The sequence below is a fragment of the Bufo bufo genome, chromosome 1, assembly GCF_905171765.1.
Source record: "Bufo bufo chromosome 1, aBufBuf1.1, whole genome shotgun sequence".
NCBI classification, from domain to species: domain Eukaryota; kingdom Metazoa; phylum Chordata; class Amphibia; order Anura; family Bufonidae; genus Bufo; species Bufo bufo.
In genome coordinates, this window is record NC_053389.1 from 288,644,313 (window position 1) to 288,671,272 (window position 26,960).

The 26,960-nt window shown below is 40.0% G+C and overlaps 1 protein-coding gene across 1 annotated transcript in view; it reads left to right on the plus strand.

Annotated features, from left to right (window-relative positions):
* Nucleotides 1-26,725, plus strand: part of FAT2 (FAT atypical cadherin 2) — an 86,729-nt gene extending 60,004 nt beyond the window's left edge. The window contains exons 8-24 of the mRNA XM_040440299.1: nucleotides 355-630; nucleotides 954-1,164; nucleotides 3,120-7,166; nucleotides 7,300-7,496; nucleotides 9,245-9,398; nucleotides 9,898-10,131; nucleotides 10,403-10,789; nucleotides 11,406-11,620; nucleotides 12,129-12,266; nucleotides 13,002-13,145; nucleotides 13,228-13,425; nucleotides 13,865-14,666; nucleotides 14,823-14,968; nucleotides 21,013-21,418; nucleotides 21,519-21,672; nucleotides 22,695-23,251; nucleotides 25,366-26,725. Of these exons, the coding sequence (XP_040296233.1) occupies nucleotides 355-630; nucleotides 954-1,164; nucleotides 3,120-7,166; nucleotides 7,300-7,496; nucleotides 9,245-9,398; nucleotides 9,898-10,131; nucleotides 10,403-10,789; nucleotides 11,406-11,620; nucleotides 12,129-12,266; nucleotides 13,002-13,145; nucleotides 13,228-13,425; nucleotides 13,865-14,666; nucleotides 14,823-14,968; nucleotides 21,013-21,418; nucleotides 21,519-21,672; nucleotides 22,695-23,251; nucleotides 25,366-25,826 (8,727 nt within the window). The 3' untranslated portion in view covers nucleotides 25,827-26,725. The remainder of the gene's footprint in view (nucleotides 1-354; nucleotides 631-953; nucleotides 1,165-3,119; nucleotides 7,167-7,299; nucleotides 7,497-9,244; nucleotides 9,399-9,897; nucleotides 10,132-10,402; nucleotides 10,790-11,405; nucleotides 11,621-12,128; nucleotides 12,267-13,001; nucleotides 13,146-13,227; nucleotides 13,426-13,864; nucleotides 14,667-14,822; nucleotides 14,969-21,012; nucleotides 21,419-21,518; nucleotides 21,673-22,694; nucleotides 23,252-25,365) is intronic.
* The last annotated feature ends 235 nt before the right edge of the window (nucleotides 26,726-26,960 follow it).

The window sequence follows — 26,960 nt, forward strand, 5'->3', positions numbered from 1 at the left end:
CTATTCCATTATTCCAGTTCTCTTCTACCTGCCAATATTTTCTAGATTCTTACTATACTCTTCCCTTTATGGGTGCAAGGTCCCAGCCAAGCCCTACATGATTGCTTGCTAATGTTTTCAAAATAATTGAATTATGGATGAAGCCTATCATCGTCTTTGTAATTAGTATAATTATAACTCTTCAGTAAATGTTAGTGAATCAGCAAATGCTTATACGGTATACATACTTGTTTACATTATGAAGAGGCATTAATCTGCAGGTATATATTTGTTGACATGGTAAATTATTGATCTTCTGCATAGAATAGAAGATCCTCATTGTAATCTGGTTTATTCACTAAACTTCCTTTATAGGTTCACATCAATGTCCTTCCGGTTAATAAACACCGTCCAGAATTTGTACAGGATCACTACACAAATCAAGTTCCAGAGGATGTGCAGTTGGGTACGGAGGTGCTGAGAGTAAATGCGACAGATGAAGATAGTGGGACGAGTCTGGTTTACACTATACAAGGTAGTGCAGACCCAAGAAGTTCCAAAATGTTCAGGATGGATTCCAAAACTGGTGCCTTGTACACCACAGAGACAATGGACTATGAATCAATGACAATTCATATTCTAACTGTTATGGTATGTACTACAGTTTCACAAAAAAACTACCAGCTGTACTAAATACCTATAAGCTTTAGACTAAGTTGCCATGCGCCCACCATCAATAATTCTGAGGGCTCACCTGCAATCTATGCAAAACATGTGCATGTCCCCTTTTAATTGCATTGTAATCTTTGTTGTCTTTGGTCACACACATTAGGCCACAACAGCACTTGAATATAGCAAACATCTCCACGATGTTTGACCACGCTTACAGAGCAGTGTCCATTGATGATGACAAACATATTCTAAGTAGACCATAGATTTGTGTAACTAATATGTGCATTTTCATTCTCCTCTAGGTGCGAGATCAGGAAGCTCAAACCAAGCGTAATTTTGTACGAATCACAATTCAGGTAGAAGACATTAATGACCATTCACCTCATTTCATTACATCTGTGTATGAAGGAAGTGTTTCTGACTCATCAACTGCAGGAACTGAGGTGCTGCAAGTACGTGCTACAGATAAGGACCAAGGACTTAATGGAAAGATCCAATACTCCATACAGTCAGGTGAATATTCCAAAATACTTACAGTGACGTTTCAGTTAAAGTATATTTAGATGAGTGGTTTAGAAAACCAATCTTAAATACCCTTTAAAGGCTTTCTGAGTGGAGGGTTCCCCATTTTAAACATCCATTAATTAGCTGAACCTTCAAAGAGCTTTTCTCACTTTGGAGGACCCAGGATATACATGCATTACACTTATAAGTCTTTAATTCCAAATTGCACTATGCAATGCATCATTTCTCCTGTGGTGGTGCGGCAGAGGAATTAAACAGAAGTACTTGCTGCCAGGTTACCGGCAGATTATAGCTAATCACTGTGGTTTCCAGCAGAGGGCCAAACTTGTGATCATCGAATTTTCAAGGAACCTTCTAGCAAATTGCTAATAATTCTGAGCCCTGTATCTTGTGGAGACCCAATCGATAGTTTATAATATTATAGTATAATTGTCAGTAGTTGTCTAAAACATATATTCTGGATCTTTGCACAAATGCACTGACCGGATTAAAACAATAGTTTGTTAAACTGGATAAACAACTACCTTCCTTGATTGAGACCTTAGATTTATTATCACAAGAATGTGGTGAGAGCAGGATGGTAAATAGGTTCAAGACTGCTGACTTGACATTCCTGTCTTGTAATCAGCCGAGTACCAGGGGCGTAACTACCATAGCGGCAGACCATGCAACTGCTGTGGGGCCCAGGACAAGAGGGGGCCCAGTTCGGATCATCCTCTCTTCTACTCGAGGTTCAAACTTGGTCAGGACTCTGCCCTCTAAAGGAACAACTTTTAGCAAATGAGGCAGTGGAAAAAATAGCCCAAGGGTCATTGAGGGGTCATTAGGCGAAACGCTTCTGTCCTGTGTGAGGGGCCTGGTTTGATCCTTGCTATGCGGCCCTTACTTCTCTATGTATGCCACTGCCGAGTACTATTCACTTGTGCCATACCAATGCCACTCCATGCTATAAAAACGAAACATGGACACAGTTTATTGTGCGTAGAAGAAATATTCAGTTATGAAAGGTACGTTGAAAGCAGATTAATTTAACAACAAGCCTAATCCTTATAGCCTTGCAAGAAAAAGTAAGGACATGTAGCAGGACTGTACTTTCGGATATTTGATCGGTAGGGGTCCAAACACGATCAGTTGAATGAAATGGCCACGGCACTCTATTGTTTACTCAGGCACAGTGGCTCAGCCTGGAACTGCAATTCAGATCCATTCTAGTGAGATGCAATACCAGGCACTGCCACACTCATATCTATGGCTTTCGTTGGTAACAATATACTTTTATTATGTAAATATGAGTAAAACATAGTTGCATGTAAAACACAGGGGGTTGTGTGGCTGTAAATATATATATATATATATATATATATATATACGGTATATAGACCATGGATTAAAATGATAAGTCAATACTCACCACAATGTACCCCTGGTACTCCCGTTTTGATGCTTTATGACTCCTCAGCAGTCTCTGCTCTTGACACACAAGAAAATGCCCACTCAGCCTATCACTGGCATTGAAAGCCCGAGTGGGCATTTTCTGTGTGTTGAAAGGGATTAGGAAACAGAGATCGACAGGGGACCATGAAGTGTCAGCAGAGCCATATCTAGGCTTACCCATGCCAAAGGTTAATTTTGCTGACCTAGCCCTGTCTTGAATTAGCCTACCCAAGACAAAATGACCTCTTGGCACCCACTGGCTTTCAGCACCCGGGGACATGCCTTTCCCTAGTGATATCTCAGAGTGTCAGAATGGGAACAATGGTGGATATGTTTGGTGAGCATTGACTTATTTTATTTTAAACCATGGAGAACTTTAAATGTTGTGCTCTGCAATACCAGGTACAGCCCATGGACAAAGGCAATGTTGTTACCGGAAAACAAAAAAAGAACTTCATTTTTATACAAATAAATATTCATACATGACATTATTTATTATTGCTTGACAGGTAACAATGAAGGATATTTTAATATCGATGACTCTTCAGGTCTGTTGACCCTAGCAAAAGCACTGGAACAAGCTATGAAAAGCCAATTTTCCTTGACAATCCTTGCTGTAGATCAAGGCACGCCACAACTTCAAGATGTTACCATAGTCAACCTGCAAGTCAAATCAACTGATGCATCACCACCAAAATTTATCTCTACAGAACATGTGGTGGAGATAAGTGAATCAGTACCTGTTGGCTCTTTTGTCGCTATGGTTTCTGCAACCAGCTGTTCCTCCATCAATTATGAGATCAAGGATGGGAACAAGGAAGGCGTCTTCTACATAAATTGCTATTCAGGAATTATCACCACTCAAAAAAGATTGGATTTTGAAACAACCTCATCTTACCAACTCAAGATACGCAGTTATAGCTCCCTTGGATTTTCTAGTGACACAACAGTTTTTATCTACGTCATTGACGAAAATGATAACTCACCTGTCTTCTCACAAACATCTTACTTTGGTCAAGTTAATGAAGATGCTCCCCTTGGAAGCATGGTGACCAATTTGGACCTCACTCCTCTAATTATTCAAGCTACTGACAATGATACAGAGTCAAATGCTTTGTTAAGTTACCAAATACTAGACCATGAAATGCGTAATTACTTTAATATCAATCCAAGTATGGGAACAATATTTACAGTGGCAGAGCTTGATTATGAGCAGACCACACAGTTTTCTTTCTATGTACATGTATGTGACTCAGGAAATCCAGGTTTGTATGCATCTCAGCCAGCCAAGATTACCATCCAGGTCACTGATGTCAACGACTCCCCACCTCAATTCCTACAAGATGTGTATGAACTGATTGTATATTTACCAGTTTATAACCAAATGCAGCTCCTCACTGTTTCAGCTGAAGATAAAGATTCCAATGTGGAGTATAGCATCTCAGAAGGCAACACAGATGGTGCATTTTCAATTGATCCCAACAATGGTCTTCTTGTTGTAAGTGATTCTTCAATCTTAAATTCTTACTGTGAACTCTCAGTAAAAGCTTGGGATGGGATTTTCCAAGATACTGCAGTAATAAAAATTAATGTGACTGAAATGCAAAGAACCAACCTAAAATTTGATCATCCACTTTATACAGTCAATCTTACGGAAAATGATTCTCGCATCTTGGATTTAACGGTGGTAGATGTGGTGGGAAACCAACTAAATGAGCCAGTTTATTTCTCCGTTCTTACTTGTACAGAGCATTTCCAGATGAGTGTATCTTCTGGACTCCTCCAGACTAAAGGCTTGGAATTTGACAGAGAGTATCAAGACAAATTTGAGGTGGTGGTGGAAGTAAAAGATAGTAGAAATCCACCCCGTGTGTCTCAAAGTCGGGTTAAGGTGTATGTAGAAGATATCAATGATAATGCTCCAGAATTCATTAACACCCCATATTATGTAGCTATGGAGGATGACCTAGAACCTGGAGATGTTATTTTCCAGGTGTCTGCTATAGATAAAGACCTTGGGAGAAATAGTGATCTGACATACCAGTTAAAAGAAGATTACAAATATTTTCGGATTGATCCTTCACTTGGAGATATTATTCTGAAACAACCCTTTGACTATGAAGCATTAAATCAGTATGTTCTCAAGGTCATTGTCAGAGATCATGGTAAAATTGCATTGCAAGCTGAAGAAGAAGTCGTCATCATTGTCAGAAACAAATCAAACCCAATTTTTCAGAGTCTGTACTATAGGGTGACAGTGCCAGAAAATGTGCCAGCTTATACTCCTATATTACATGTCCAGGCTCGGAGTCCAGAGGGGTTCCGTGTGATTTATAATATTGTTGAGAATGAGGCCCTTAGTCTATTTAGCATAGATTTTAAGACAGGATCCTTGAGTGTTTCAGGGCAATTGGACTATGAAACCAAACCAAGTCATCTTATAACTGTAAGAGCTACTGATTCAGCCTTGGGTTACTTTTCAGAAGCAAAGGTCTTAGTTATTGTGGAGGATATTAATGACCACTCACCAGTCTTCTCACAGTCAGTCTACACTGGCCATGTCCTGGAAAAACTGCCCCCTTACAAAGCTGTCATTCAACTTCTAGCTTCAGATCAAGACTCTGGGAAAAACCAAGAGGTTTCATATCATATTATAGGAAATGACACAGAAGGAGCTCATGAATTCTTTTACATAAACCACAAAACAGGTGAAATCTCCACTGCCCAAGAGCTGGATTATGAAACCACCCGTCAGTTTCATCTCAAAGTGAGGGCTACAGATAATGGTGTGCCTCCTCTGTACTCAGATGCTCTGGTTATCATAAATGTTACTGATGTAAATGACAACTCTCCAAAATTCAGGCAAGAGCAGTATGAGGCCAATGTAAGTGAACTGGCCAACTGTGGACATATTGTGGTCAAAGTCCAAGCCCTTGACATGGATAACATTGATGCTGGTAAGCTGGAGTATCTGATCCTTTCTGGCAATCACCATCGACATTTCACCATAAACAAAGCTTCTGGAGTTATAGCCCTTTCAAATCTGTGTAGAAGCACTTTAAATGTGTCTTACCATTTACAAGTCTCAGCATCAGATGGTGTCTACAGGGATATTGTACCAGTATATATCAATATCACTTATGCAAATAAGCATACCCCGTCCTTTCAACAGGATGTATACGAGGTGGAACTTGTGGAAAATGCAGAAATAGGAACAACAGTGGTTGAAGTGAGAGCAAATGATCCTGATGATGGACCTTATGGGACTGTGAATTATATGATAATTAATAAATTGGCTTTAGAAATGTTTTCAATAGATAATAATGGCCATATAGCAACTTTGAGAAAATTAGATCGGGAGAATGCAACGGAAAGATTTATAGCTATTAAAATCATGGCCACAGATGGAGGAGGAAGAGCTTCTTTCTGCACAGTCAAAATTATTGTGACAGATGAGAATGACAATGCTCCAGTTTTCATAGCAAATGAGTATGTACTATCTGTCCAATCTAACCTTAGTAAAGGAACCCCTATTATTCAGGTGGTAGCTTACGACGCTGATGAAGGGCAAAATGCTGATGTCACATATTCTATAGCTAAATATGATGAAGATCTGGTTCAGATTAATCCTTACAATGGTACTATCATAGCAAAGAAAAGTCTTTTTGGATTAGAAAACAAAGATATTAGTTTTACAGTTATCGCAAAGGATGGGGCACCACCCAACTGGAGCTCACTGGTACCTGTTCATCTTCATATTGTGCCAACAGAGGTCACTTTGCCAAAGTTTACAGAAGCACTATACAGCTTTTCAGCATCTGAAGATCTGCCCACAGGTTCAGAAGTGGGTTTGGTGAAAGCAACAGCTGCAGAACCAATAATCTACAGTCTGGTAGAAGGAACCACCCCAGAAAGTAACAAAGATGGGGTGTTTAGTTTAGATAAGCACACAGGAGCAGTGATTATGAAGAAAGGTGTAGACCATGAGACAACCAAATGGTACCACATAGATGTTCAGGCTAACTGCCCTCACTTAGGGAAAGAGTTGGTGAGTTTAGTCTCAGTAAGCATTCAAGTGAAAGACATTAATGACAATCAACCTGTTTTTGAAGCAGATATTTACAGAGCTTCATTAGTGGAAAATATGCCTGCAGGAACAACTGTCATACAAGTTACTGCCAATGACCAGGACACAGGCTACGATGGGATAGTAGTTTACAGTCTGAAAGGAGATAACAATGAGATCCACACTTTATTTACCATCGATACTGACAGTGGTTGGATCACAACACTTAAGGAGCTTGACTGTGAAAAACAAGAGGTATACCGTTTTTATGTGGTGGCTTCAGATCAAGGCAAAAAAATACGTCTTTCTTCAGAAGCACTAGTAGAGGTCACAGTCACTGATGATAATGATAACCCTCCAAGGTTCACCTCTCAGATATATCGGGGATCTATAGCTGAAAACAGCCAGCCTGGACAAGTTATAGCAACCATCAAGACATGGGACAATGATATGACTGAAAGCAACAGGAAAGTCACATGTTACATAACAGGTGAGCATTTTCACATTCCACAATCAAATTTTCATAATATAGACCTTCTAAAGTGCATGGAAATTTTATCTGTCTCCATAATCTATATATGTTCCATGTATTTTCAATAGAAATTATAATGTTCTGTTGACAGATGGAGACCCATTTGGCCTCTTCAGCATTAATGAACTTGGGAACCAGTGGGTAATTTCATCTAAAAAACCCTTGGACAGGGAAGAGACAGAGAGACATTTTTTGAGTGTGATGGCTTCTGATGGGAAATTTCAAACTACTACTGATGTGGAAATCACTGTGTTGGACATCAATGACAATAGTCCTCATTGTCGTCAGGTAAGGGGTTGATGTGGTAAATACAGTATGTGGTGTTAATGATACAATATAATATTAGTATATTTCTATAAATTAGTTCCCGGAGTATTGTTTTACATTGATGTGCCAGAGTAGCTTCTCTTGAATTAGATTTTTCCAGTCTTAAAAATGTTATATTTTTTATGAATGAGTTATTTTACATAAAAGCAAGAAAGGAGCTTTAAAGGGGTTGTCCACCTTTTGGGTTTATTTTGGCAGACTCCTTATTCTGGGCAGACCTGTAAAGGAAAGGATGCTTACTTGCTCCCTATTTCTGGGTCCCGGATTGTTTTCTCCCCAGCTTCGGCTGTCTTGCTGAGTTCCCCACTGTCACGTTGACCCTGCTGCAGCCAATGTCTGGCTGGAACGGTGATCTAGCCCCTTTGCATCATGTCAATTATTCATGTGACGTAATGGGGCATCAAAGTAGAAGTTAACAGCGGGGAACCCGACAGAGGCAGCCATAGCCAGGGAGAAAAGAAACTGGGACTAAATGGTGGGGAGCAGGTAAGTATGTTTCTCTTTGCAGGTATAGCCAGGAGGGGGGTCTGCCAAAAACAAACCTTTAAGGTAGCAGAACTATAATTGTGAGTTTTATGTCTGCTATTTTAGGGATTCGTCCCCAGTTTTGCCCCAAAAAATCTAATTGTGAACAAGAACTTTTGCATTTGGAACTTTTTATATAGTCACAAAAAACATTTCCAGCATAGTACCCCAAATGCTTTAATTACTTCTGTAATGAAATTAGATCAGAATTGCTACAGAAAAAAAATATTTTTAATAAGTTATATTAAGAAATTAGTCTTAAAGGAACTCTCCAGGCAAAATGTATGCACCGTGTTATGCCTTGTGCTGTGCCAAGATAATGCTCTGCCCCTTGGTATCACACAGTGCATCATTTTAGCTCAAACGTTCCTTTAAGCTTACATCGATATGTATGACTTAATAATCCGTCTCTGGCAACAAAAAAAAAACATCTGTTCTTGAGTTTTGAAGACTGTTATACAGGGAATTACAGATAATTTACAGTAGCTGGGCTGAGGTTTTATAAATGTTGCTACAGAGAAAGACCTCTAAAAGACAAAAACTACTATGGTTCTGTCATGCCACATTTTTCATCACTCTCCCCACTGACTTAGATAAGAAGAGATAAAAAATAAAAAAAAATTCTGGTGCTTAAAATCTCCTTATTGTTTAGACTGCTTCTGAAGAAATGCACATGAAGGGGTAGGCCAATGCTCTGATCACCCTGATAAGCAGCAGCATCTTGATTCGTGTCTTGTTTGAGTGCACTGAGGAACTGGCTCCTCTCAGTAAGGGCTCATTCAGACGGCCGTATGCTGTCCGCAAAAATACTGAATGCTATCCGTTTTTTTGCGGATCCGCAAAAAAAATGAAACATGTCCTATACTTGTCCGTGAAAATCAGGACATGGCCCCATTGAAGTCTATGGGTCCGGAAAAATACTGAATGCTATCCGTTTTTTTGCAGATTCGTTTTTTTGCGGATCCGCAAAAAAACGGATAGCATTCAGTATTTTTGCGGACAGCATACGGCCGTCTGAATGAGCCCTAAGGAGGAGACACCTAGTCGTCACTGAGATAGAAATAACACCAGAATTACAGAACAGTCGCTCTTATTCAGCTCTGTTTGGGATTTCACATTCCTGAAACGGTTGAATTGCTTCCATGGAAAATATAAAGAGACTAAGATAATTTTCTTTTTATCAGATGCTTTACCAAGCAAGGGTAGCTGAAGATGCGCCCCCTGGTGTATTTATCCTCAAGATATCAGCCAAAGACTCTGACCTAGGTCACAATGCCATGGTCACTTATAGACTTTATGGGTTTGGAGATGATCAGTTCCGACTGGATCCATATACTGGTAAGTATTACCAAATACTGTTGCTTTGTGTTTTTATCTGACTCATTTCTATATAACTTATGTATGGTTAAGTACCATCCAGAGTCAGTTAAACATTAATTTTACAAATGCCATCCTGTCTACTTTCAATTTCCATCCAATACTGAACACAAACTATGGTAATTACTCTCTTGGGTCAATCCATTTATAGCAAAAAAAAAAGGCCATATAACCAGTTTAGACAGCCACTCTGATCTATTTGGCTCTGACTCCACAGACCCCTACCACTCACAAGATTGAAAGTTGCAAGCACCCTTTGGCACAGTATATGGAAGGCAATGGTGCAATGCAGTAAAAAATGTAAATCCTTGGCTTTCCACAAATTGTCATGATCCCTCTGTTATGCCATCACTTGTTATTGGAATGTATACATAAGTATAATGAATATATGAAAATACCCCTTGACAAATCCGTGTTACATTAAGCTTCAAGCACCTGTTTTTTTTATCATGTACAACAGGTGAGCTTACAACATTGGCTCCACTGGACAGAGAGAAGAAAGCTTCTTACCACATGCTTGCAAAGGCCACAGACGGAGGAGGACTGTCATGTCAAGCAGACATCATCTTGTATCTGGAAGATGTAAATGACAACGGCCCTGTATTCTCTATGGATCACTACTCCGTCACTGTGTTTGATAATACTACTTTGAAGACTCCAGTTGCAGTGATTTTTGCTAGAGATCCTGATGAAGGTAATGCAAGATAATTATGCTACTGTACTTGGGAGTCAAAATGGAGATATTGGTGGGCAAATTCTGGGATGGAATTCCATTCAAAATGGTAGGATTAACAGACTTGACTTGCTTGAATGACCTTAGCTTACTTTATGATAATCTATATCACATACGCGTGTGATCCAAATACCTATGTAAGTTGGTGACATTGGGGCAAGTACAATATTTGGACATTTTTTTCTTGGTGAACTCTAAAGAATTAAACTGTTTTGTGGATTTTGTGATTTAGGTTTAAATTCTGAAGTTCGATATTACTTCAAAACCTCTGCCAATGGACTTTTCATAGTAGACGAAAACACTGGAGTGGTTTATCTGGAAAAGCCTCTAGAAAATATGGAAGACCAAGTAATTGAGTTGAACATCTGTGCAACAGACCGTGGTTTGCCCCGTCCACTTTCAACATGTCTACCCATTTCGGTATCTGTAGTGTCTCTGAGTTATTACCGATCAGTTTTCGGGAACCCTGAAAAGCTTATATTGCTGCCAGAAGACCAGGCTGTAGGGTCAGAGCTACTGAATCTTTCAGACTTGAGTCAAGATTTGGAGAACAAAGCAAAGATCACGTATGAAATCTTGAGTGGGAATGAAAATAAGATGTTCCTTCTGCACGATACAGGTAGAGTAGTCTGCATGATGAGATGTACTGTATAGATTCAGAATGACTAGAGACTGTTCATATTCATGGAGGGACAACTTATTTTCGTACTCCAGGAACCAGCCTTAGAATTCTTCTCTCCCTCTAGGCAAAATCTTCATTGTAAATGAGTAAAACTACTGGCACCATTCAACCCCACAAACATCAGAGTAGCCCAAGCGCCGGAAGTTGGTGCCAGAACTACACAGCTCTGTCCATTGTGTATTGTACAGAGCTGGTAAATGCAGCCCTGCTCCCATTCACTTCAGTGGGAGCAATGCTGCAGTTATCATCAATGTAGCTGTGTGGTATTGCAGCATAGCCCCAAACACTTTTCTGGGACTGAGCTGCAATATCCCATACAGCCAAATAACAATAGTGGTGCTGTTTCTAGAAGAAAGCTGCAGTGTACTGTTTATCTAATCTTATAAACCCCTTTAATACTGGATTTGTGCTTCCAAATTTAGCATACCCAATACTTTTCACTACTACATTAATTCCTACCTTTTATCCATGATGATGTCATTACTTGTTCAATGTACTTCTAATTATATCCAGATACTTGGCAATCCCTGTTATACACTAATTTCTGTTACAGGCAAGTTATACTTGAACAAGAAGTTGGATTATGAATCTCAGCATCAGTATTACCTGTCAGTCGAAGGTACAAGGGCAAGTTCTCCACCCATGAGTGATGTAACAGTTCTTGTGGTGAACATAACTGATGTAAATGACAACAAGCCCATCTTCAGCCTGGAGGAATATGAGGCCGAAATCAGAGAGGATGCAGTTGTGGGTGATCTAATTGTGATGGTAAGAAAGGGGAGTCTTTAAAATGAGTATACACTAAAGATAACAGAGCCACGCATGATGTTATTGTCTTTGGGTTTCCAGCTAGGCCATTTTAAGACAACGCACATTTCCATAGTGACATTTCAGTAGGTTCTGAACACCATAGTGTTTTTAGCCTTTATTTACGCCATGAATAAGTCCTGAGGAGGGAATTATTAGATCATTAGAATGAGGTGTGTAGCTATAGGCAGGGCAGAGGCAGCAGTTGCTCCCAGGTCCTGGTGCCTGAGGGGGTCAAAGGCCCCTTTGTCGCATAAGACACCAGTATTATAAATTTCCCATAGTACCCAGCTACATATTTTTCATTGAGGCCCAGTAGCTGCAAGTTACACCTCTGATAGAAATAGTTATAGCAGGAGATGAGTGTGTTGATCTTGTAGTAGGTAGTGACTAGACATACTGTAACGTATATTGTGTTGTGTATGTGTATTATATATAAGGTTAGTTTCATTCTACATATTTTCTATAGGTATCTGCTGCGGATCTGGATGGACCAAACAACAATAAAGTCACTTTGCAGATTGTGAGAGGAGACCCTCTTGGCCACTTTTCAATACACCCAGAGCGAGGAGATCTGAGAGTTTTGAGTCGACTGGACAGAGAGAAGGTGAGCGTTTTCCCACAAAGTGGTTGAACTTGTCTTGCTTACTTCAAAAACGAATCACTTTAAGCAGAAAGCACAGAAATATGCAGGGCATGTCTAGTTCCGTTCTACAGGTTATTTTTAGAGTTTGATTCAAAATGTTACGTTAGCTTTGAAGTATGTATGTTCCGTTCTCCTCAATTTACTCTTAACATGCTATGTTGTTTCTATATAGAATGTTCTATCACAGGGATGCCCAACCTGCGGCCGTCCAGCTGGTGCAAAACTACAACTCCCAGCATTCCTGGACAGCCTGCAGCTTTTAGGGCATGCTGGGAGTTATAGTTTTGCAACAGCTGGAAGCCTGCAGGTTGTGCATCCCTGTTCTATCACATTAAAACATCATTTTCTGTGCATATTAGAAAATGTTACCCTTCTCCCTTACATTGTGTTTCAATCTTCTTTTTAATCTAAAAAGAGACATAGGCAAACTGATCTTGTGAACGTGATGTACAAGGGGTTTTTTCATGACCATAAACATCATGACATACAAGACATAAAATGGTATACATAGACTGCAAGAATTAATTAAAGACTGATAGAATGTATGCAAGAGGGAGTAGCTCTAGGTAGTTCACATTTCCCTGCTTGCACTCCCTTCGTCAGCAGCAGAATGGAATGCAGGCACTGCTTACAGCAACTGTTGGGGTCACCTAATATGTAAATCTGTTCCATTTCAATGTTTTTCATCGTTACTAGAAATCCAAATATTCCCTCGTGGTACAAGCTACAGACAATGGTATTCCATCTTTCTTCAGCGAAGCACTTGTCCATGTACATTTACTGGATGTGAATGACAACCCTCCCATGTTCTTACAGTCCAACTATAGTCTTGTACTTCAGGTATGGATCACCAACACTATACAAGCTTCTTTGTCAATGTTTTCATATTTTTCTTCGTTTAATCATCATAATTTTTCTTTAGGATGGTTCTCCAGCTGGTACTAGTGTCATGACACTTATTGCAACAGATAAGGATTCCCCCAAACATGGACCTCCCTTCAACTTCCGAATCCTTCAAGGAAATGAGGAGAATGTGTTTCATATCAGTCAAGATGGAATCCTATCTACAACATCTCTTCTCACCAGAACTCTGAAGGAGAAATATCTGTTAAAGATCCAGGTAAGAATGGGTTCATAATGTTTTAAAACATAATTAACCACAATTCCCTTCTTTATAAATCCCTAGAAGAAGATAACGATAACATGATACATAAACCTAGATTCACAGCATAGTACATGAAGAACAGTTTTAATCTCTCAATGGACAAATCTGTGTGTAATATGGCTGTATAAAACATAAGGCTTGAGCTGAGTAGACTGCAAGGTCATCTATATTGAAACCAGTGATGACTTTTTCATGAGTGTCATTCCAATAGAAATCCATGAGTTATATGTCCTCCATTTACAAGTGAGGTTTCTATTGACTATGTTGCGGCACTTACAAGTTGTATTATAGGACCCAATGTTATAGCCTATATGTGTAACAAAAGCATGTAAATGTATCCAAAACTGAACTTCTAAAAGAAGTAACCATCACTTCTTTCCAATTATTATTGTAGGTTACTGACAGTGGCACCCCACATCTCTCTTCATCCACTTTTATCAGTATTCAAGTCATTGACCAAAGCAGACACCCTCCTACAGTATTGCCACTAGAAATCTTCATCACCAGTAGTGAAGTGTCTTTCCATGGCAGTGTTTTGGGCAAGCTTCATGCCACAGACCAGGATCTCCATGACATACTAATGTACAGATTGACTGAAGATGAAAGGAAAAAGGGCCTCTTTTCTGTAGGGATAACAGATGGCAAAGTTATAGCACTACAAAGTCTTCACCAAGGACATTACTTCTTCAATGTGACAGTCACTGATGGGACATTTTCATCCACAGCTCTTGTACATATCTATGTATGGTGTTTTAGTGAGGAGGCTCTTCAGCAAGCATTGGTTTTACGTTTCAAAAACCTATCTCCAGGAGACTTCATAGGTGACCACTGGCGAAGTTTTCAAAGGTTCATTGGGAACCTTCTAACAATAGACCGCCAACAGATTCAGATGGCCAGTCTACAGAAGGATGAGGAGTCTTTGGACCTTGTTTTGGTGACTGGAACAGGTTCCAACTCATATGCAAGTCCTCAGATTCTTTCAGAGAAAATCCATGCAGCAAGACATGAGCTTGACCAGTCTGTGGGGTTACACATCGACAACATATTTTACCTGCCCTGTCATGGAGCCCAGTGCAAAAGCCGCACATGCCATGAAGTGATAAAGCTGGACCAGTCAGTACTATCCACTTACAGCACTGCTCGACTGAGCGTTATTACACCACAGTATAGTCTACAACAAGTCTGCATATGCAACAGTAAGTCTGTTACTGTATGTGGTTTTTATGGAAGGGAGCATGTAACATTTCTGTACAGTTATTTTGGGCTCTCCATCAAGAAGACAAGGGAAACAGATCAATTGTCTGCTAATGTCTAAAGTCTTATCTAATGTATCCCTCTTCTTTTATCTTTAGGTACAGCTTTGCGGTTTGACAGCCACAGTTTTTTGTATTACCGCCACAATGTCTCCAGAGGATGGAAAGTCAAACTACATATTAAGACCCGCCAACCCCAGTCTGTTTTGATGCAAGTTAATGGTTCATCCTCTTTTCTGTTGGAGGTAAGTTAAGATGTTGTACTGTAAATGCATCAGCGGTATGCATGAAACAGTATGATTTAAACTTTATTCAGGCTAATATTTAAGTAATTAAAGGGGTTCTCTGGGAAATCATAAAATAAAATGACTGAAAATACTGAAATATTACTTTATTATAAATATATTCCCAAATACCTTTCATTAGTTATAATGGCTCATTTTGTCTAGGAAGCAATCATCAGGGAAAATAATATGGCCACCATCCTATTAGTACACACAAAACCGATCCTCATCACAGAAAAGGACAAGTTATTTCAGAGCACTGAGCTAAAGAGTTGCCTCATCATCCTTTCTGCTCTGCTTGGGGACCATGATCCTGATTACAGCTGATAAAATCTCCAGCTGAATCTCTGTAGGAATGAAGTTCAGAGGACGGATTGGTAGGGATAAGGTTAATGAGCAGCAGCACTTACACGCAGTCTCCTTTACCACAGTCTCACATTACCACAGACTGGCTTGTCTATCCTTTCTGTACTTCAGAGTACTGTCTTCTCATAAACTCCATTTCTACAGAGATTCAGCTGAAGATCCTGTCAGCTGTGCTCAGGATCATAATCCCTGACAAGCAGAGCAGAGAGGAGGCTGAGGAAGCTCTTTAGCTCAGTGTTCTAACTTGTCCTATTGCGTGATTAGGACAGGTTTTGTGTGTACTAATAGGACGGCTGGCATTTTTCCCCCTTGATGATTGTTCCCAAGCCATTATAACTAATGAAAGGTATTTGGGAATGTATTTATAATAAAGTAATAGTTAAGAATTTTCAGTCATTTTATTATGTGAATTCCCAGAGAACCCCTTTTAACTAACTGCATTCATTAAATGGCCCACCAAAGTGTGACATTCTGGGGCGAAAATATGTGAGTCCCACCCTTTACAAACAAAATGTCATGACATTCTTGAAAATTTATATTTCTTGACATGTCTGTCACCATTAAGTCATGATCATCAGGCTTCCTTTATAGTCCTACTCAACAGTTATGGCGACAGATGATACTGGCACCAAATTCTTCCTATAAAAATATGTCCGATTTCAGAATGCATCTTTCACCAAATAATTTACCTCTCACCTTCACCTGCAGAGATGCTTTACCCATCATAAGCCTGTACCTACTAATCAAACATTGCTTAAAGCGGTTATCCGGGCTTAGAAAACCGCACCATAGATTTATAGGCTGTGTATGTTATTGCAGCTCAACTCTACTCAGTTGGGGCTGAGCCACAACGTCAGACATAGATTATGAACCAGTGTGGTTCTTAGAAAAAAAAAAAACTCTAAATGAGGACAACCAAAGGCTGACAATTTTCTGAGAAGACTTTTCACTAGGTAAATAGTATATATAGCTTCTTTTGTCAAGTTGTTACAAATCTATGAAGACATTATCAAGACATTTTATCTGTATTTAGGTAAGCTGGGTCACCACAAATATGACTACCATACTATCTATTACTAGGGTTCCCACTAGTCAGTTTTACCAGCCAGGGGCCGGTATATAGAAGTGCCAGTAAGTTTCAATAGTTATACCCCATTGCTACTAAGGGCTGTATCGCTATATCTCATGGTTATTTGCATCTCTTGTTTTAAAGATAAGAATCTATGCTTATCTAGGCATATAAGATGATAAATGAGACAGGCCTTCTGGCCTGTCCCTTCCCCACACACGCCACGTATAATTTTTTAGACCTGGCATAAGCGGGGAAAATCCACAGATTGTGGTGCATATGACCTTTGGGCTGCAATATGCGACAGATATACACCAGAAAACTGGTCTATATCTGATAGCAAGTGACCCCCATAGGCGTTAAAAGCAAGGAGGTTACTGAAAATTAGTGTCAATTCTATGTGCCGCCTGCTGGTAATACAGGCAAAACTGGTGGTATACCCACTCGGTGGCAACCTTAGTGTCAACTCATATATCTAGGTGCTATTCAACCCCAGGGCTGGGTTAATGTTGGCATTTTTAGTTCTATTGTTCTGCTCCATTATAGAAGCAGAACTATGAAAATAAAGGACGCAACGTTTCTGTCAAATAATATAAATGAATACCACATTACAGTCCCTATTTACTATAATAGGATCTAATTTTTATTAGAAAACCTGCCATTTCACCTGACAAAAAAAGAGCAGCATACTGCACTATTTTGTCAGTATTTTTTACAGAATCTACAATGAAGGCTCCTAACGGAGCCTCCAAAGCAGACGTTTATGGAGCCTAATGGAGACCTCTGAGCATGTAAAATTTGGCAAAAAAAAAAAGTTAAAATGAGCACAAATTGTTTAAGTTGTTGTATTCTGATAAAGAACAGAAAATGGAAAACATGTTTCCACTGTTATAACCATTGATTTCAATGGTGTAACGTTAGTATCAGCTTGACTCTGTTCCTTCATGTTTCCGCTATTTTTGATGGGAGAAAAGTAATGTCTGCAGGATAATGGAAACACGATGGAAACTTTTTTTTTTTTTTTTTTTTTTTTTTCAACAATGACATCAATACATCCCGTCTGGAAATAGAAGGTGTTCTGTTTGTATTCATTATATCCTTTGTATGCCATATAATGGATCATGTTTTTCTGGTCCTCTGATGGCAGAGAACAACAAAAAAGTCGACATAAATGTAAACTGAGCCTAATCATTCCCATCATCAATTTCCTTCAGTCAGAAAAGGCATTTTTTCTCACTGTCACCATGAACAATTGTTTGCAATTAGTCTTACAAAACAAACCAATATGACAAACCAGGGCAAACTGTGCTCCTGCATAGGGCCACAGGGATCAGGGGCAGCACTGAAATAGGTATAGGGGATGTATTTTTCCTGACTTTGTGGTTATTTACTTCTCCATAAAAGCTTATTCAATTATACCTGTGCTCATTGCATTATATATACCATTACCATACCATGTTAATCAGCAGGGTCAGTACTACCAGGCAGCATGTCTAGTTTAATAGGGTTGATTCTGATGGCAGGTGCTCTTTAAGGTGGCCATAAACCTTAGAAAGCTCTGACCACCCCGATATATACTTGTGATCTCAATAGGGATATGATCGTGACTAATCTTCCATGAGAACTAAGGATTAGTCATATTAAAACTGATATGTCTAGTCTTTCTCCTCCCCCATTCATATTAGATGGTCGGCTGGTCAGATATTTATGGGCATCTTTAGGGCCTACCATGAGAGTATGATTTGCACTATCATTATTGTAAACACAGGTCATATCGTTAAAACATGCGTTTTTAAAGGGCGTAAAGGAAGCAAGACCAATAGAAACTGTCCCTTACAAGTAGTTATAGGCTCCAAATGAGTTTCACATATGGTTGTCCACTGCTGGATCTAGTGTTAGGACCTAAATCCACCAGAGGATCCTGAAGCACAACTTTTTAGGTTAGCTTAAGGGTTATCTCCTCAAGAGAACCTCTTTTCAAATAGAAGTTTCTATAATCCTCACCAATGGCAATTTAATAATTAAATGAACGGCCATCTAGGTAATGCTTGGATGGATCCGGTCCACCTCAGTGGAAGGCACTCTTATAAAAAAGCTCTGTTCTAGTTCAAATAGTGGAGTTCCCTTTATGGTGTCGGTATGCCCTTGATATGGCATATGAACAAGGGTTGCTTTTATGATACAACTTCTTTAATACACAATATAGCTGAAGGGTTTATAGCTCTGGCACGTCATATTGTAGCCAGGAAGGATGTAAGGATGAGCAGGCAGCTGTACCCAAAGGCATCCTGACACGTCTCAGCTTGCTCTGCAGTATATCTTCTGAGCAAGAACTGAACATTTTGATCATGGATGGTGAAGATTTCATGATTTGACAGGAAATGAGTGTTACTAAAGGCAGAATCCCATGCACTGTGTACTACAGAAAGGTGAAGGACATTTCAAATACCGTACATCAATCAATATTACATCTATAACCACAAGCCGAGTAAAAGGCTACAAGTTCATGAATTACAGGCTGCAACTGGCATGGTCTCTAGTAGCTACAAGTGAAAGCAAGTTAATTGTGTCTTTAACATTTTGTAGCTCATAAAAAAATTTGTCTCAAAATTTGTTCGCACATAATGTGTTTGCTATATGCGCTGGTTCTGTTTCTGCTTGCTAATTGCTTGTAGATTTGGCGTCTGGTATAACAAATAATTAAGTCAGTTTGCTGCGTTTCTTCATTATGTTTGTGTCCTTGAAGAAGTCATTATTACACAATCCCTTTAGTTAACATGCTAATCACTATGCTGGAAATAGAGCAGAAATGTTAAAACTACCCCACTGGTTACTTTGAGTACTGTTCATTAATGTGTAACAGCATTTGCTGTTCTTTCAATGATAAAAAATATATAAAATGGTGTTCAAGGGTGAACATTCACATTAAAGGGCTTGTCAGGAGGATAAACAGTAGGAAAATGTAGAAAAAAAAAACATGCAATTAACTGTGTGTCAAGAGCCACCAGGGAGCATTGGGGGACCCAGTGTTATGGTGGCACTCCATGGCCACCACTGTCCCGCTATCCAGAACTGGCAAGGGCGTTGCATTTCTCACCTTGCCCCTGCTCAGTATCCTGTCTCCCATGCTGCAGGCTGCAGTCTAGTTGCAAGGTTTCTTCCCATGTATGTTCAAGATAGAGACCTTTCCCTGCAGCACTGCAGAGGTTAATGCCCTTTCTGATTCAGTGCTCAGCTTCTTGACTAATGAGCTCATATATAGCTGTGCTGTTGACCTCACTTCCTTGACCATGTAATTGGTCTCTACAAATATTGCAAGGTCTCTCTAGCTTGCTGGAGCATAAGAGCTGTTATTCCAGATTTGTACGAACTCATCCAGCCCTGACCTCTGCCTGTTCCCTCTGTGCCATACATCAATGCAGCCAACCACACTAGGACTATTCCAAGCGGTAGCGATCTGGTGGCTCCTCTACAGTGAAGTCATTGTATAGATTTTAAAGGGTGTATACCAGGGGACCGTCCTTAGATCTAGCCCCAAATCAAACCAGTTGGTTGCCACAGTGGTTCCACAACCATTGTCCATAACACCCAGTAGGAGATGGAATGGCAGCAGTGGACCAATGAAGTACAGTGATGCTTGAAAGTTTTTGAACCCTTTTGAATTTTCTATATTTCTTATAAATTTGACCTAAAACTACAAGAGATTTTCACACAAATCCTAAAAGCAGATAAAGATAAGTAAAAAATATTAGGCTTATTTCTGTATTGAGGATAATGATCCAATATCACATACCTGTGAGTGGCAAAAGTATGTGAACCTTTAGGATTAGCAGATAATTTAAAGGTGAAAATAGAGTCAGGTGTGAGTAGGCAACCTATTTATTTAAAGAACATGGATCTATCAACTTCTGATCTTAACAACAAAACAGAATATTTGTGGAAATCTATCATTGCATGAACAAAGGAGATTTCTGAGAACCTCAGAAGAAGAGTTGTTGATGCTCATCAGGGTCAAAAAGGTTACAAAACCATCTCTAAAGAGTGTTGACACTGATTCACAGTCAGACAGATTGTGTACAAATGAAGGAAACTGAAGACCATTATTACCCACCCCAGGAGTGGTCAACCAACAAAGATCACACCAAGAGCAAGGCATGTAATAGTCCGTGAGGTCACAAAGGAACCCAAAGTAACCTCTAAGCAACTAAAGGCCTCTCTCATATTAGCTAATGTTAATGTTCATGAGTCCACCATCTGCAGGACAATGAGCAACAATGGTGTGCATGGCAGGATTGCAAGGAGAAAGACACTCCTCTCCAAAATGAACATTGCTACCCATCTACAGTTTGATAAAGATCACCTGGACAAACCAGAAGACTATTGGAACAATGTACTGTGGATGGATGAGACTAAAATAGAGTGTTTTGGTTTAAGTGAGAAGCGTTATGTTTGGAGAAAAGAAAACTGCATAGATTCCTCTTGTTTTCAATCTCAAACACAATTTACTTTTGTTTGTATAAGTTTCTAATGTAAGTTTGTTATTTAATTTTTTCTCTTGACCATTTTACAGCTTGATAACGGTTACGTACATTATAAGCATCTCTGCCAAGGAATTTCCACCCAGAATCTGTTTTTGGAGACATTGGTAAATGACGGAGCTTTACATAGTATTATGCTGGAAGTAACAAGTTCTGCTGTCAAATTCCATGTGGATGGTGTGGACATGGAGCAACCTCTACCCACGTGCATTGGGAAGTCATCTCACCTGATCATTGGTGGACTCATACAAGACGACGGTCTCGTCTCTAAAGGATTTCATGGTTGCATGGATAACATCACCATTAATGGACAAACCGTGGCAAGCCTGGGATCAGCTCTTCATCAAAAGAACATTATGCCATGCTGTGAAAATACTCAAGCCTGCAGCCAGGAGCCATGTCCAAGTGGCAGAATGTGTGCAGAGATGGTTAACGGAGGTAAGTACTTGACTAAAAAGTAACAAGGCTAAGAAGAGATGTCTGATCAATGTTTGATATGAAAATATATTTATATACTTACATTACCTTTTTCCTACAGGTTATTCTTGTCTCTGTCATTCTCCATTCTTGGGTCCTAAGTGTGATCTGGGTATAGACCCATGTGCCACATCTTCTTGTATGCAAGGTAGAATGTGCACATCCATCTCCAATGGTTTCACATGCAGCTGCCCTCCAGGATTTCAAGGTGAAAGGTGAGTATAATATTATAGTACCAAGTAGTCATGCATCTTGTATGGGAAAAACGGCAACCAACAACAAGTTGGCCACATCACCTTTTCTCAAGCTCTGCATTGGGTGGGGAGCAAACAAGCATCAAGTGTTCTGGTCTCAAGTGGTTAAAGGGTTTCTGCTATGAGAAATAACGTTATGTAGCTGACTGACATTAGCGATGTGCTAATGTCAGCAGTACATAACAGTATGCTTTATAACCCCCTGCCTGCCGCCGTTCTCTTAAAATAAAGAGTTTTAAAATATGCTAATGAGCCTCTGGGTGCTACTAGGGTGTTGCTTTAGCACCTAGAGGCTCGGTCTACGCATCCTTTGGCACGTCCAGGTCCAGTTGATTGACTTTCGAGTTCTCCTCAGTGTCCCGTAAATCCCATGCCTGCGTCGTCCCGTTTAGTATTTGGCGCAGGCGCAGTGAGTAAAGGACGCGCTCCTGCTGCCGGCTTCCTCACTGCGTCGAAGGAAGGAAGCCGGCAGCAGGAGCGCGTTCTTCACTCACTGCGCCTGCGCCGAATACTAAAGGGGACGGTGCAGGCGTGGGATGAGGAGAACGATGAGGAGAACTCGAAAGTCAATCAACTGGACCTGGGCGTGCCAAAGGATGCATAGACTGAGCCTCTGGGTGTTGAAGCAACGCCCTAATAGCACCTAGAGACTCATTAGCATATTTTAAAAGTCTCTCTCTTAGCAACCCCTTACTTTTAGCTCATGAGTGACACACTGCTGAAACATTTCTGTCACTAATTTAAGCTGCCCTCAGTGAGGTCAGCTGAAAGTTGACGACAGGTTCCCTTTAATTTTCCATTTGGAAGATGCTTTCTCCTGATGTCATTGTCACCTCTGCTCGCTGAGCAATACTGTACACACAAGTGTTACATATAATACAGGGTGCAAACATTTTTCTCTGAAATAGCCCATTAACTATATTTGATGCATCCTAAAGACCGCAATTTTACTAGAACAATTATAAATGTTCTCTTTCTTGCAGATGCGAGACTGTAGTGAGAAGCTGTCAAGATGGTTCCTGTGGGAAGGCAGACCTCTGCACACCCAGCAGCACATGCAATTGCAGTGACATTAATGGTGGGCAGCTGTGTGCTGAAGTAGATGGCCCTGAAAGAGATAGAAGATCCCTTATATCCGGAACTCAGGAGATTGTCGAAATCTTAGGAGGAGTCCTTGCAGTCCTGTTCTTAGTGGGACTTTTTGTCATCTTTAGAAAACGCATTTGCAAACGAGCTGGAAGCCACAAACCTGCCCCACAAGAAGACCCAGACTTAAAACAATACATATCCAGAGACATAGGTGTGGGCACCCAAGGGGCACCAATGGAACTTAACCTTCTCAGTTCTGTACCTCGAAACCAGTTGGATGCGGAAGGTCAGTCAAGGAGAAACAATGTTCCAGAGCTACTTACCTTCTGTAAACCACAGGGGACCCGGGGCCCTGCTGTCTGCAGTGTAGCACCCAATCTACCTCCAGCACCTCCATCCAGTTCTGACAATGAGTCCATTGCTAAAAACAACTGGGATTGTGAAGAGAGCAGTAAGTGTTTCTTCTATATTCTCAAATACCAAGCTCAACTAGATGGAAGGGCAGTAACCAAAGGAAGGCTTCATTTACACTGGCATTTCTTGGTGATCTGATTACTTTTGGATCTTGGAGAATATCAATAGGCCATCGGTGTAAGCATAGACAAAGAGAATCCACAACCTAATAGGATCTATTACATCCATATAGTTTAATAGGGCAGCTGGAAGGAGCCAGTACATCAGCCCCCTTGGTGCATCTAGTTGTCCAAGAAGGCCCAGGCTCCTTAACTTGCATATTATATGGCAACATTTTGGATTCCTAATAAGGGGATGGCGAAGAATAGGCACCCACTAATGTTTGTATGTTATGGGATCTTATAGATGCCATTAGGTGGTACTTTTAAATGGGAATAAACATGGATTATCAATAGATACTTTTTCCCCTCCTTCATTGACGTTAAAGCATATATTTTGGGTCATTAATAAAGCAGCAAATATGGCAGAGGATTATATGGCTTGGGCCTCATCCAGACCTGAGTGCATGGACCTAGTATGATGGCCCACAGAGTCCTTATGGCTCTGTACAACTCTGTGTGCTGCCATATGTGGCATGCCCTTGATATGACATGTAGTGGAACATACCACGTCTCATTCCATATGAACCCAACAATCTGTATGCCTCTGTATGAAATTGGGAGCATACACTTTTACAGTAGGGCCCCATAGACATCAATGAATACCATATCATTGCTCAATACAACTGTGCTTGAACCCTTTCGCATATGTGTCCTATTCTATATACAGTCAAGTTAGTCATGAATGTATTTTATTATATCCGATATGAAAAGAAATACACAAACTTTCCAGAAGAACTGAACATATATCTTAACTCTGAGTATAGGATTATCTCACCAGAGGAGAATATATTTTGACTGAAAGCAGATAATCCTGATAATATGTCCAGTCCACCTGTTTGATGCTATAGAGAGTAAAGTCGGGTCACGCTTGGTATCTTTGTGGCAATTTACCACTGGGGTAAATTCAGAATTCTGGTGTTAAATGGACACAGATCTCCTGCAGTTTCTACTGAACCAAACATATATCACTGTATGTTAATCTGCAGACACATTTTTAAACATATTTAACTGATCACTAAAGCTCTTCTTAAAAATTACACTTGCCTAAGGGGCTGTTCACATAATGCTTTAGCGCTCCACTGAGCTTTCCACCAGGGGGTTATGTTTGAATACCCCAAAAACTCCATTTACTTCTGTCGGTTTACATTTTGTTTTTGCTTTTTGAGTCCACAATAGCAGAGTCTATCACACTATTGTGCCTTCAAAAAGACTTACACAGATGGAAGTCCTGTCAGACAGAGTACAAAGTTTCAACTTTTCAGCTTCGTTGAAGTGAATGGATCTGCTAAATACATTTAAATACAGTTTTTTGGTAGTCAAACTTGATTGGAGAGGCCAAATCTGATGTCTGTATTAGAAGACAGGACTACAATAAGTAGACATGATGTGCTACTGACACCTGGTGGATGAAGTTAGTGACAGCAGCAAAGATGCTACTTGTTGTCACTCGTTTTAATTGGAGGTCTGGAATTCCCCGTAGTGTACCTACATGTTTTTGATTGACAGTCCTTACTCTCTGTAAGCTCCAGGAATGCCAAGGTGATTTTGTTACCTGTGTAAGTTATCTCTGGGAGTGGAAGGCTACAACATTATCACACATTTGAGGTCGAATGACAAGTAGTCTAATTAATGCAATTTTCTTTTCTCCTCTGGCAAGGAAACTTGGATTGTGTTTTTTCTTAACCCAGCTTTCTAAGACTCCTGAATTGCAGACCTACCTAGATGAGCTTGATATGGAGATGGGATGTATAGCTACATAACTACAACCCCTGCTGGATCTATAATGGCAATCATATTGGTTGTCACTCCATTTTCTCATAAATGATTAGCACCAAGAGATGATAAAACATAATTTTTACCATGTTGATATAAGACAACAACTTAGGGACTGTGAATTTTTGATCCTAGGTGGTAATATCCATCAAGAGCTAGTAGTATACTTTATAGCTATTACCCTCATTCTAATACAGATTATTTTCTTGTGTTCTAGTGTATGCGGGAGATTCATCATTTTGGCAATCCAGCTATAGTCCTGCAGAAATACAGAGATATCCACAACCGAAAACTTCGACTGCACCCCCTATTCCGCCCCTTCCAAGAGAACCAGAGCAAGAGCCCTTATTTGGTGGATTCCCCTTTCCTTTACAACCTAACCACAAGAGAGCCCCAATGCCTCCTTGTTATAGCAACCGGAATGTGGATGATTTTTTTCCACAACCATCTACCTGCCAGGACCAATACACTGCAATTAGCTATTATCCCTCACAACTCACACAGCCCAAAGGCCAATCTTACCCAGCCAAGGATGGACTCCAGCGTCTTAATGTACGACTGAGCGTGGCACAACCATCCTATGCAGACTGTGGTGTTCCACCAATGCCGAATTCAAATTACCAGGCTCCAGATCTGGCAGAAAGTGACTATGGCAGCTGTGAAGAAGTCATGTTTTAAAACTGACCAGTGCTTTGGTTACAACAAGATACATTTGGAAACGGTCATAAGAAGTACTAAAGAAAGCAAAGGAAAGAGGCCATACATAACATCACTGCAGAAAGAGCAGATGGTATTCTGCAACTATACATTGGGGACCGCCATGGGGTTCTCATCTGTGCCATCATAAGCAGAGCTTGTGTTTCAGCATCTCAGTGCTGAATAATCTTGAAGAGAAAAAAATGTTCATCCAGTGTGTGCATAGAGGAACTATGTACAAAGGGTAATATCTTGCAGTAAGATAGTACAGAGCTCATATATTCCAATAAAATGCTGTGCATGACACATTTAAGTCCTGGTGACCCTAGAAAGCTGCACGGCATACAGCATTGCCTCTGGCAGGGAATGTTGTTTTGAGCCCGTGGAAGGTAACCTCACCCTGAAGTCTTTTTTATAGCAAAGAAACTATTTTGGAGCACACTTTCACAAACCAATACAATTAACTTATTATTATTGAAACTATGTAGGTGCACATTGGAGAAGCAGAGGCAAAACTCAGCATTTTTATATTTGTTTACTGTAGGTTGCTTGCATGATAAAAGCAGTGTTATATCAAAAGACAAAAATGCTGCCAAAATTCTAGGAATAGAGAAGTCATGGACCAAAATATATATGGCTGGCAGCTCAGGTACAATAAAGTCTGCAACAACTAATGAACTTACAGGACATTTATAGTCCCATCGCCAGAGCACATCAATGTACTAACTCACAGTGATATGGCAAACTATGTATATTGTATATGCTGCCACTGGGGCCCTGAGGGCATTGGATGCATCTATTCCCTCCATATTGTTATATTCCAACTTTTGGTGTATATAGCTGTATTTTTAAAAACAATAAAATATAATTTTTTATAAATAGTTCTGTTAACATAATTGCATGTATATTATCGAGAAAAAACAAGCTTTATTTCCTAAAATCTAGCAGTGTGCTTTTGTACTGGACCGCAGAGTGGCATTAGGTGTTGCATAGTGATCTTAGGGTACTTTCACACTAGCGTTATTCTTTTACGGCATAGAGTTCCGTCAAAAGGGCTCTATGCCGGAAAAGAACTGATCAGGCATATCCCAATGCATTCTGAATGGATAGAAATCC